Consider the following 13,522-nt stretch of genomic DNA (forward strand, 5'->3'; position numbering starts at 1 on the left):
GGGAGGAGATGTCAAAACTGACCATTATGTCAGTGTGTTGGAGTGTGAGGTTTTCTATACTGGTTTTTCTGTAACTGGCTAAAAATTGAAGCACCGTTTTACTTCAGAGAAAGCTCTACGCATTTATAACCGCACTAGCTTCGCCCTGTTAAGAGAACAAATTACCGCAACGCGCGTTCTCCTTGCCGACGAAAACAAAACCTTACGGGCGCTAAAGGAAGAGCTTTCGAATACACTCGGCCGTGATCTATGGTCGATACTTCAGGACATCTCATGCTCATCGGCAAGAAAAGAATTCGAAAAAATACGTAGTCGGCATGTGAAAAAATATGAAAACCTGACGAAGAATTCTACTTCCTTACCACAGCCACCACTCAACACTGTAGTCAACCTCTCGTCGGCAGTTTTAAAGCCTGAAGCACTCACCGCACTTTCACGTGGTCACAATTTCGCCCTAGCTCCTAAAAGGATACCTGCTGAAGAAATCATGATCCAAATAGAGCGTGGGATTCGCAACCTGCCTAACCATATCGCCAACAACGTAAGACTGGATGTAGTCGGTGTTCTGACTAAAGCCAAACCTCCAAAAACGAATATGCAGCCCTACAAGAATTGAAAAACAACAAAAAAATAGTAATTACCAAAGCTGATAAGGGAAGCGCCACTGTGGTGCTCAATCAAAAAGACTACAAAGGTAAGCTAAATGCTTTAGTACTAGACCATACTACTTACCTCCCCATTGAATACAATCCTACCAGCTCTCAGATTAGAACTCTCCACAGACTCCTTAAGAAAGTCACTTCTTGGCCTGTGGAAGTCACCAACAAACTTAAACCTTATAACTCTAGACCCCCCCCCCCCCCCCCCCGATTATATGGACTCCCAAAAATACATAAACAAAATGTGCCATTGCGTCCCATAGTGGAAGGCATTGATTCCCCCACATATAAATTAGCCAAACATTTAGCCAAAACGCTCACACACTACACTGGCAACACACCATCACACATAAAAAACTCAGCCCACTTTAAAGCCAGTATAGAAAACCTCACACTCCAACACACTGACATAATTAGCGAAGCTACTAGCCACTCTCACTAACAATTCTCCCTCCTTTGTCAAAAATTCAGCACACCTAAAAAGCATCTTACAACACCTTACCCTAAAAAGCTCAGACTTAATAGTAAGCTTTGACATCACTTCACTATTCACAAATGTACCACTAATAGAAACCCTCAATCTACTGAAGTCATACTTCCCCCCTGATATATTTGAACTATTCAAATTCACAATACATGCAGGATATTTCACATGGAAAGGGAAAATATACAAACAAATTGATGGGACAGCCATGGGCTCCCCCCTTCCCCCCCTAGCCAACTTTTACATAGAACACCTGGAAAAACAAGCAATCAATACAGCCACTCTCAAACCAACACTTTGGCTACGCTATGTTGATGATGTGCTTGCTATTTGGCCACATGGCCCTGAGACATTGAAAACATTCATAGCACATTTAAATAACCAACATCCAAAAATCCACTTTACTATGGAACTGGAAGCCAACAACTGTCTGCCCTTCCTGGATACACTCATCACACGTCTCCCAGATGGTTCCTTATCATTTTCAGTTTTTAGAAAACCCACACATACAGGCAGATACTTACACAAACAATCACACCATCATCCTTCTCAACAATATGGCATATTAAAAATGCTAATCCATAGAGCGAGAGCAATCTGTTCCAATGACAAGGCTCTTACTGCTGAACTGACTCACTTACGCCACACCTTCTTGGCCAACGGCTACAATCCACATAAAATAAACAAAATACTAAACACTCCTAAGAAACCCCTCCCACCATCCACCACAGAGAACTACAACAAAACAGTCACCATCCCTTACATTAAAGGCACATCCGAAAAGATCTCAAGAATTCTCAATAAACATAAACTACGCACTACATTCAGACCATGTAGCAAATTAGCCACCCTCATCCGCTCACCCAAGGACAGCATTCCTCCTTTATCACATCCAGGAGTCTACCAAGTACCCTGCTCATGCAATCAAGCCTGCTACGGTCAAACAGGAAGAACTGTGAATATCCGCATCAGCGAACATAAACGATACGTCTGGAATTATCATTATGGGAAGTCGGGCCTAGCAGACCATGCTCTGGATACCCCTGCACACAGGATCAACTGGAAAAACACAAAAGTACTACACAGAAACCTGTATAAATCAGAGAGATTTCTTAGAGGCGACAGAAGCCCTAAAACACACTCCAAATCTCAACAAATATGGCTGTATTAACTTGCCAAAGATCTGGGAGACAGTCATATTAAGAAAAAACTAGCACTTTTCTAGGACTCTAGTAATATATGATAGTTTTTTTTTTTTTTTTTTTTTTTTTTTTTTTCAGATAGAGGGCGCCAAAATCAGGACTTTAGTCTTTGTGTTGCTGCTACAATTTTGTTTAAGTACACCATGTTGTTTTAGTCTCGCGTATTGTGACAAACAGTGTTTTTGTGCTCTGAAGATGCTGGTTATAATACCAGCGAAATATCAGCATCAAGTTAATAAATTAATTATTTACTTAGTTTCTGTGTTCTATTATACCATTAAAATAATAAACAACATGTTCGACGAACACATAAGTCTGTCCACACACTGACATAATGGTCAGTTTTGACGTCTCCTCCCCTATTCACTAATGTCCCACTCAAAGAAACCCTTGAATGAATTCATCCAAGCCAAGTTTCCTCCCGATATCTCAGCCCTGTTTCAGTTCACAATGAACTCAGGCTATTTCGTTTGGCAAGGAAAGTTCGACAAACAGATAGAGGGGACAGCCATGGGTTCACCACTTTTCCCAACCTTGGCCAATTTCTTTATGGAGACATTTGAAGAGAAAGCCTTAAACTCTGCCCCACAAAAACCCACTATTTGGCTTCGTTATGTAGATGATGTGTTTGCTATTTGGCCACATGGCTCAGACACACTTCCTAACACACTTAAACAACCAACACCTCCAGAGTCCAGTTCACCTTAGAAAAAGAGGAAAACAACACCCTCCCTTTCCTAGACACTTTAATCACCCGCCAGCTTGATGGATCTTTGGTTTTCTCTGTTTACAGAAAACCCACCCATACTGGCTGATACATTCACCAGCAATCCCACCACCCCCCCTTACAACAATATGGGGTTATAAAAACACTATATAACAGGGCAAAATTAATCTGCTCAGATGACAAGGCCCTGACTACTGAACTAAACCACATCCTCAACACTTTCTTAGCCAATGGCTATAACCCCAAAAAAATCCAAAAAATACTAAAACCAGTAAACCACAACACCCCTCCCCCCCCTCCACAATAAAGATTACACCAAGTCTATCACCATCCCCTACATCCAGGGCACCTCTGAGAAAATAACCAATATCCTCAAAAAAAATATGACCTTACTTCCTGTTATAGACCATATAAAAAGTTGGCATCCCTTATCCGCTCTACCAAAGACCAACCACTTCCCCTAGACCTACCTGGTGTATACCAGGTCCCTTGCAGCTGCAAATTGTCCTACTTTGGCCAAACAGGCAGAACAACTAATATCAGGATTTCAGAACACAAAGACTACATCCGGTTTCACCAGTACAGCCGCTCAGGGCTGGCAGACCATGCCTTAGATACCCACCATAAAATTCGTTGGAAGAAAACAAAAATAATTCATCGCAGCAAGTTTAAATACGAAAGATTATTCAAAGAATCTTCAGCAGCTCTAAAAAACGTTCCTAACCTCAACAAATTTGGGTGCATGAAACTACCCCAAATTTGGGAGACTTACATTATGAGAACTTCAGCCCAACAGCCAGGACTATCAAATTAGCCCGCAAGAGGGCACCATTAGGACTTTAGGAACAATATTAGTTTCTTGCTTTCTTCCTCATTTGCTTTGTTAGTGCCTGCGTGCACATACCATATCTTTATATTCCTGAAGATGGCAATGTGACGTTGCCGAAATATAGAAGTGATTCATTAAAGTTACCTTTAATTAATATACTTTATTTGCGTTGCTAATTCCGTAAACTAATTACCAGTTATGTCTAACCAACGTATAAGCCTTGCTACTAGAATCACAACAAACAAAGTTTGCACCTGAAGTATCTTCAGGACTAGGGCAACTTGTGGCAAAGGCAGATTGACTTCACATCACTTGCCTTAGTATCCCATAATGCAAAGCACATGTACAAAATATATGGAAATATGACTTCTGCATTGCTTCAACCTTGGTATCGCCTCTGGGTCTGGCTCCCACTGAAGAGATAAAGGTTGAAACCGGTCTGGGTAGTGACCCTTCCCATAATGCATAGCATTATGTGTCCACGAGGAGATGTGCTTTTCATTATGGGATACTAAGGCAAGTGATGTGAAGTCAGCCCACCTATGCCACGAGTTGCCCCAGTCCTGAAGATACTTCAGGCACAAACTTTATTTGCTTACACTTGGATAAAGGATTAAACTAAATATATAATTTACAAAACAAATTTGACAAGAATACAAGATGTATCCAAATGTTGGGTAGTAGTAATAAGGCAGAATGCAAATTATATTGATGGTTTAATTGTATTTTGTTTAATAAGTGTCTGCTTTAACAACAGGATAATATGTGCAGAATTATTTAGAAATGATCCTCATCCATCCAAGTAAAGTGCTATAAATACCCGAATGCAGAGTATAGCTTAAAAAAAAAAGATTATGCACCAATATTTCTACTTATATATCACAATATCTTCTGGTAATAAAGATACTGGAGCGATCAGGTTAGCTCCAATTATCAAGTCTGCCTTCTCACTGTACACCCACTGTAAAGGTTAATCATTCTGGAGGACCCTTTTCCATGTACATTGCTTAGGACAACATCTTGTAATGAAGTCAGCTGCTCTCATATGAGTAGCTAGTTGTTCAGATTCTTAACACGTGTGTGTGTGAGAGAGAGAAGTAGCTTATGCTTATTCACTAGGGTAAAATACAGATGAAAATAAGGATTTTGTTTTCAAAATTTATGTGATTGTCCATGATAAGAGAATATCTTAATAGTACTTCACATATGAGAAGTATTTATTAGATCAACAGATTTCAGTTATAAGGGTATTATAAACAAGCATGTAAGCATTTATTGTTTTATCAGTGAAATTGTAAACTTTTAAGTATATTCAAATAAACAGTTACTTAGATAAAAAGTTTTTAGTTAATAGATTTATCGATGAGGATCGCCTTCCCCATTTACTCTTTTATGGACCACCAGGTACAGGAAAAACTTCCACTATTTTAGCCTGTGCTCGGCAAATTTATTCTCCAAAGGAATTTGGTTCCATGGTGCTTGAGGTATGTATATCTGGATATTTTGAATTGCTTTTCATTCAGCCTTGAAATTTCAAATTTTGAAATTGGAAAAAATAGTAATCAAAATCGTGAAGATATTTGAATTATGATTTGTCTGAATTATTTTAACTTATAATGATGCTGCTAACAATAAAATTTACATGGATATGTAATGCTTCTCATCAGAAACAGAATTTTGTTGTTATAACTGCAAAGCATTAAACTAAATGTTGAAACAAAATTATATCATTTTGTCTATATACACACATGCCAGTTATTTGAGCTGATTATAATATGCTTAAAATGTATAATTTACATTCTTCTATAATTTTTTTATCAGTTCTGCATATGAGAAGACCCAAAACCTATAAAATGACAGTTGTAATTGGGCATGGGGTTAGAAAGAAGAAAGGAATTTGTTTGTGTTTCTGAAAGAGGTTTGTAATTATTGGGAAGACTGTTCCAAAAAGCAGAGGTCTAGTGAATGAAGGAGTAGGATGAGAAGTTGGTTTGGTAAGTTTATGCAGCTGAACTCTATGTGGATGTTGACCAGCAGCCGTTTATATTCATACACAATTAGTGTAAGGTGGAAGGATAGTAATAGCCAGTTAATTGGAGCAGTGCCTATGGAAATAGCTAGAAAAGACATAATGCAGCCACAGAACATCTATGGAAAAGTGACTGGAGAGAGTTAGAGGGATCATTTCTTAAGCAAATTGCTCTCTTTTGAATACAGTCAAGCACTCTGAGAGAAAAGTCTTTGGTGGTGCACCACTTCAAATGTGGGAACAATATTCTAAGGTCAAGTAGATTTGAACTTTATAAAGTGTCGAGTTGATTAGGAGAGAAGTACTGTTTGGAATGATAAAGAATACCAAGATTTTTGAAGGCTGTTGGCCTGTTGTCTTGTGCCAGGATAGGTTAGATGAAAGCTAACCCAAGAAGCAAAAACTGATCCTAGAAGAAACTTTTGTTTCCTTTATTTGGCATTATAATTATGTCAAAATCCTCATTATGTGTTATAAGATTCATTCAAATTTGAATCCGTTTAGGCTCTATATTTTATTATTATTTATAATAATAATAAAATAATGCATTCTTTTATATTGATTTTCATTGTTTTTAGAGTTGTCATATGGCATCACTGGCCCCATTCATCTAACAATATTTTGTAGCTAGTTGGAATTCAAAAATGCACTAATGTAGTTATATGTGTAAACCTAAGTCTTTATGATTGCTGAATATTTTCAATTGTTTATAATGACAGAGAAGAAACTGCTGATTTTTTCCATAAAAGTGATTGCCGACACAAGTGTTGGAAGTGAAAACATGGTGTAAAATAGCACATTAATTAAAAAAATTAATAAATGGTCTTGTATCACTTATAAAATGCATGGATTTTTTTTCTTCAGACCAATAAACTATTATGTAAGCAGTTAACATTTTTTTTTCAACACTGGTATTTAATCACTCGGAATCAAAATTAGTTAAAGCATAAAAAGAAACTTATTAATTGACTGGATCCAGAATTAAATGCTTGACTATGATTTATTAGGTAACTGTAATAGACTATACCAAGTCTCACATCTGACAAGTGAGATATTTGCTTGACTGCTGAGCCAGCACAAAATTTATAAAATACATTGATTTTACTTATAAAATGCATGGATTTTTTTCCTTCAGACCAATAAACTATTATCGTCGTCATCCAGTAGCATCTTCTAGCAAGATGGTTGCAGCAGATGAGCAGCTCTTCTCCATTTCTGTCTATCTGTCGCTTCCATCATTCTTAAACCAGTCCATTCCACGATGTCATTAAACCACTCTCTAGTTGGTCTTCCACGTCTTCTCTTCCCCTCAACTTTCCCTTGTAATATAGTTCTTGTCAGTTGTCCCGAAGAACCTCCCAGAAGATATCCTGCAAATCTAGACTTTCATTGCATAATATTCTTTAGCAGTGTTCTTTCCATCTCAACTCCCGTCTTAAAACTTCTTGATTTGATATTCTTTCTGTATAGCTAATCTTTTCCATCTTTCTATAACACCACATTTCCAGTACATTAATTCTTTCCATCTCTCTCTTTCTTAGTGTCCATGACTCACTTCCATAACTTGCAATACTCCAAACTGTTGCTTTAGTTATTCCAATTCTAATGCCTATTTTAGTGTTCTTGTTTATTAAAATTCTCTTAAATGATGATTTAGCTTTGCCTATTCTATTTCTAATGTCCAACTCTGAAGTTCCTTTCTCTGAGATCCAGCTACCTAAATATTGAAATCTTTCCACTTCTTCTAAAATCTTTCCTCCACATCTTATCTTTACATTATCTCCTGTTTTTCTGCCCATTATCATTATCTTGGTCTTTTTTATGTTAATTCTTAGTCCATACTCTTTACAAGAGTTTTTAATTCTTTGAATAATTTGTTGTAACCCATTTTCACTTCCTGCCATCACTACTACATCATCCGCATATCTTAAGTTATTAATCGGTACACAATAAATAACGGAAAAAACTCGCATAGAAAGATTATTTATTAGTATAATTTTTGCCTGTGTGTTACAGGCATCCTCAGTACATTATGCTCAAAATTAAACACTAACTGACAATTCCAAAAAGCGCCACCTAAGTAGCTGGTGTAATATAACTAAAAAGGTCAATAACTTTCCTTAAAAAAAAAAAAAAAAAAAAATTAATATAATAAAAAGTTAGGAAAGATTAGCTGATTTGTAAAGTACTATCTCCCATAAAGGGGACAGACGTAAGCCGTCGGATCTGTTTAAGTTAAGAGAATGACTAGAGTTTCACATGTTTCTTTATAAAGGAGTTCCATGAGAAACTGACTTTTGTGAAGAACTCTTGTCTTTCTCCAATGAACTCTGTGTCTAGTGAAGATGGCATGTTCAGAAAGTCCAGACTTTTCAGGTTTAAAGTATTCAATATAAGATTGGTGTTCTTCTAGCTGAATAGAGGCAGATCTTCCCGTTTGTCCGAAATAAGATAATCCACAAGAGCACGGAATCTGGTAGACACCTGGATGATTAAGATGTGGAAGCTTGTCCTTAGGAGAAGTGAGAAAGGTGGAGATTTTTCTAAACGGTCGAAAGGCAACAAAAATATTCAGTGGTTTTCAAACTTTTGCTATACGTTCACTGATGCCTTGTACATAAGGGATAGTAATGCGTGTTATTTCCTCTGTGTTTGAAGAGGAAGACATATTAAAACTACTCAAAGTTCTTTCAATGAAGCAATTCTTATAACCATTAGATAGAAAGGAAGAAGTTATGTATTGTAGTTCTTTCTGTAAAAGATCGTCTGTAGAACAAAAGGAGTGGGCCCGATGAACCAGTGTTTTAATAGTTCCTGCCTTTTGACTGGGATGGTGATGAGATTCCGCATGGATATAATGGCCTGTATGAGTCTTCTTTCTATAAACTGAGAAATGTAGGTTACCATCTGGTTGGCAAAGAATTAGAAGATCTAAAAAGGCTAACTGCTTATTTGATTCTATTTCTAGGGTAAACTTAATCCTAGGATGAAATGCGTTTAACTTAGTGAGAAATTGTTGAAGTTCATCAGAAGAGCCATTCCATACAGCAAAAATGTCATCGACATATCTGAACCAATGCGTAGGTCTGGGAGAAATATTGTCAAAGATACGTTGTTCAAAATGTTCCATAAAGAAATTGGAGATAGCAGGAGAAAGAGGATTACCCATTGTTGTTCCTTCAATTTGTTGATACAACTTATTTTTAAAGGAAAAATAACCAGAATTTATTACAAAATCAAATACGTTTACAATGTCCGAAGGAAATTCCTGTTGTAGTAATTCAATACTTTCCGAAAGAGGCACATTTGTAAATAAAGAAACAACATCTAAACTGATCATGATATTGAAGGAACAGCAATGGGTAATCCTCTTTCTCCTGCTATCTCCAATTTCTTTATGGAACATTTTGAACAACGTATCTTTGACAATATTTCTCCCAGACCTACGCATTGGTTCAGATATGTCGATGACATTTTTGCTGTATGGAATGGCTCTTCTGATGAACTTCAACAATTTCTCACTAAGTTAAACTCATTTCATCCTAGGATTAAATTTACGCTAGAAATAGAATCAAATAAGCAGTTAGCCTTTTTAGATCTTCTAATTCTTCACCAACCAGATGGTAACCTACATTTCTCAGTTTATAGAAAGAAGACTCATACAGGCCATTATATCCATGCGGAATCTCATCACCATCCCAGTCAAAAGGCAGGAACTATTAAAACACTGGTTCATCGGGCCCACTCCTTTTGTTCTACAGATGATCTTTTACAGAAAGAACTACAATACATAACTTCTTCCTTTCTATCTAATGGTTATAAGAATTGCTTCATTGAAAGAACTTTGAGTAGTTTTAATATGTCTTCCTCTTCAAACACAGAGGAAATAACACGCATTATTATCCCTTATGTACAAGGCATCAGTGAACGTATAGCAAAAGTTTTAAAACCACTGAATATTTTTGTTGCCTTTCGACCGTTTAGAAAAATCTCCACCTTTCTCACTTCTCCTAAGGACAAGCTTCCACATCTTAATCATCCAGGTGTCTACCAGATTCCGTGCTCTTGTGGATTATCTTATTTCGGACAAACGGGAAGATCTGCCTCTATTCGGCTAGAAGAACACCAATCTTATATTGAATACTTTAAACCTGAAAAGTCTGGACTTTCTGAACATGCCATCTTCACTAGACACAGAGTTCACTGGAGAAAGACGAGTTCTTCACAAAAGTCAGTTTCTCATGGAACTCCTTTATAAAGAAACATCTGAAACTCTACTGCATTCTCCTAACTTAAACAGATCTGACGGCTTACGTCTGTCCCCTTTATGGGAGATAGTACTTTACAAATCAGCTAATCTTTCGTAACTTTTTATTATATATATATATATATATATATATATATATATATATATATATATATATATATATATATAATTTTTTTTTTTTTTTTTTTTTTTTTAGGAACGTTATTGACCTTTTTAGTTATCTTACACCAGCTACTTAGGTGGCGCTTTTTGGAATTGTCAGTTAGTGTTTAATTTTGAGCTTAATGTACTGAGGATGCCTGTGACACACAGGCGAAAATTATACTAATAAATAATCTTTCTACGTGAATTTTTTCCGTTATTTATTGTGTACCGATATGTCTACTCACGGTTTACCTCTTTTAAAACTTAAGTTATTAATGATTCTTCCGTTTATTTTTATTCCTTCTTCTACATCCTCAAGTGCCTCTCTAAACATCTGTTCACTATAAAAGTTAAACAATGATGGTGATAACTTGCATCCTTGTCTGACTCCTCTCTCCACGGGGAATTCTCCTGTTTCTTCTCTATTTACACATACTGACACTGTTTGTGACCAATATAATCCCTTTAAAATTTCCAAGTCATAAGAGTCAGTATCAGTCTTTTCTAGAATGTCAAAAAGCCTTTTATGTTTCACTGTATCAAATGCCTTTTCAAAATCTAGAAATCCCAAAAACAACTTTCCACCATGGTTTAATGTTTTCTCCCCAATAATTCTTAGACAAGTTATAGCCTCTCTAGTTCCTCTGTTGGTTCTGAATCCAAACTGTTCTTTATTCATTTCTTTTTCTATTTTATTCCTAATTCTCTCTAAAATTATTTGCACCAGAATTTTTGCTGTGCGAGTTATAAGACTTATCGTTCTAAAATTGTTACAGTCTAAAACTCCCGTCTTTTTTGGAATCGGGATAAAAATTGATCTTCTAAACTCCTCTGGTAATTCTTGTCCCTCATAAATTCCGTTAATAATTTGCCATAACACTTCCATACCTTTTTCACCTATATTCCTTATAAGTTCTATCTGTATACCATCTGTTCCAGGGGATTTTCCTTCTTTCATCTTCTGAATTGCTAGATTCAGTTCCTCCCTCATGATGCACAGTCTCTGCCCACTATGGTCTTTCCTTTGATTTTCTCCTCTTTCCCTGTCTTTATAAAGTTTACTTACATATTCTTCCCATCTCTGTAATATCTTCTCTTTTTCTATCAGAATTTCACCTCTTTCATTCTTGATTGCTCCAGTCCTTAGCATTATCTCCTTCCTGTCATCATATTAATATTTTTATAAACACCTTTTATGTCCTTTCTTTCTGCCTTTGCTGTTGTATCTTTACTTATTTCATCTAACCACTCTTCCTTTTTCCTTCTGATCTCTCTTTGTATCTCCCTACTCAAGTCTTTATACTGCTTTTATTTCTCCTCTGTTTTACTATTAACTAACGTTCTTCTTTGTGTTATTTTCCTCAAAATATTTTCCGTCATCCATGGTTTCTTTCTTTTCTCTCTTTCCTCCTCTTTTTTAGCTAAATGTAATTCTGTAGCAGTAATTATGCTTTCCTTTAGAATCTTCCATTTTTCACTTGCATCATCATTTTCTTGTATATTTCTCTCGTCCATTTCTTCCTCTACTTTCTTTGAGAATTCATTCGCCTTACTTGGTATCTTCAGCCGCTCCATATTCCATGATTTGTTCCATTTCAAATAAATGGAAATAATAAAAAAATTAATAAATGGTCTTGTATCACTTATAAAAATGCATGGATTTTTTTTCTTCAGACCAATAAACTATTATGTAAGCAGTTAACATTCTGACTAGTGAGATATTTGCTTGACTGCTGAGCCAGCACTACTTTTCAAGCTATTATTACAGCACAAAATTTTTCAAGTCCTGTTAATGGGTATCTTTTATCTTGGAGACTTTTTTAAGAATAGACTAGATTGAAACTTGCTTCTAAGCAGTTGAATGGATGCCAGGTAAGCAGGATTGCTTGAAGAGATGACACAAAATGGGTGTGATTTGGTCATTTATATGAGAGTTAGAGGAAAAAAACTGATGCCAAGAGGTCTGCCTTATCTTTAGATGTTGCCATTGTACCACTAGGATGAGAAAGGTAGAAACATGGAATGACAGAAGACAAGATTTAGATGTCTTTGTTGAGTGTATTTGGCCCTTACAAATTCTGCTTTAGATTTGTTACAGTTGTTACAAGTTGTAGTATAAGCTGAGTGAGTGGCTCTAAGTTTTGACTTGAGCCATTGGGCATATGCTGATTTTTGGCTTGGACTGCTTTGACACAGTTGTTGAAGAACTGGATTTGGATAAGAGATTTTGAGTGGAATGGGAAATAAAAGTGTTCATCCCAAAGCAGGTGCTAGGTTCAAAAGAGCAGAAGCAGTAATCAGAACCAAGGAAGCAAACATAAAAATTCCCCGAAGGAAATTGGATTTGGCATTTTAGTTTCTAGTTTTAAAATAGTACAAAATACTATACGAAAGTTGTTCATAAAGAACTACTCAAAACTTCTGTGCTTCTGTTTTTTGGTAGCTGATCAGTAAACAATAGATAGAATTAGCCATCCTATCTAAGGTATGGATTGGCATATCTTTTCCATATTGCTGTTGTTTTAGGTATATTACGTTAAAAATGTAGGCATTTGCATCCAGCAAGAAGGCTGTGAATTATGACATCTGCTAATAAATTAAATTTTTAGTTTGCACTTTTGTTGTTTTTACAGTACAGATGGTTCCTGACTATGAATTAATTCATTCCTAATATGAACTTGTAAAGCAAAAACTCAAAGCAGAGATTTATTCTCCATAGAAATTATGTTAAAAACAAGGCTTATGTTCTCAAGAATAAAAATTGATCATAATAAATGAAGGTTGACAAAACAAAAATTCTGTTTTTTTTTTTTTTAGAAAATAATTTTGCTGCTTCAGTATCAGCAGATTCTCCTTGCCCTTCAATATTATGCCAACCAACTCTTAAAAAAAGAGCTAATTGGCATAGCATTGAAGTATGAGCATGGTTTTAATGTTATTACGGCAACCAAATTTTAAAAAAAGCTAGTGGTATAACATTAAAACTGCACGTGTGATATAAAATGCTTTATTTTTGAATATTTAACTTTTATCTATTGCAGTTAGTGTACATATTTTCAATTTTGTTGATACTTGAATTTTGAAAAGGGATAGGACTCATAAATTTGGGAACTGCAGGCATCATTGCTATGAGATTTGGCCTGAATCTTTGTATATTGTTTTATTTCCTAGAATATTTGTT

The 13,522-nt window shown here is 35.9% G+C and overlaps 1 protein-coding gene across 2 annotated transcripts in view; it reads left to right on the plus strand.

The window, feature by feature from the left end:
* Positions 1 to 13,522, plus strand: part of RfC3 (replication factor C subunit RfC3) — a 114,191-nt gene that overhangs the window by 17,073 nt on the left and 83,596 nt on the right. For both annotated transcript variants that reach the window (XR_016550415.1, XM_090413510.1), the window contains exon 3: positions 5,249 to 5,385. Coding sequence is in view for 1 of the 2 variants with exons in the window: in XM_090413510.1 (XP_090269636.1) it covers positions 5,249 to 5,385 (137 nt within the window). In the remaining variant the exon portion in view is untranslated. The remainder of the gene's footprint in view (positions 1 to 5,248; positions 5,386 to 13,522) is intronic.

The sequence above is a fragment of the Typopeltis vanoorti genome, chromosome 24 (assembly GCF_054136105.1).
Source record: "Typopeltis vanoorti isolate ZY-2024b chromosome 24, IOZ_Tvanoo_1.0, whole genome shotgun sequence".
NCBI lineage: Eukaryota > Metazoa > Arthropoda > Arachnida > Uropygi > Thelyphonidae > Typopeltis > Typopeltis vanoorti.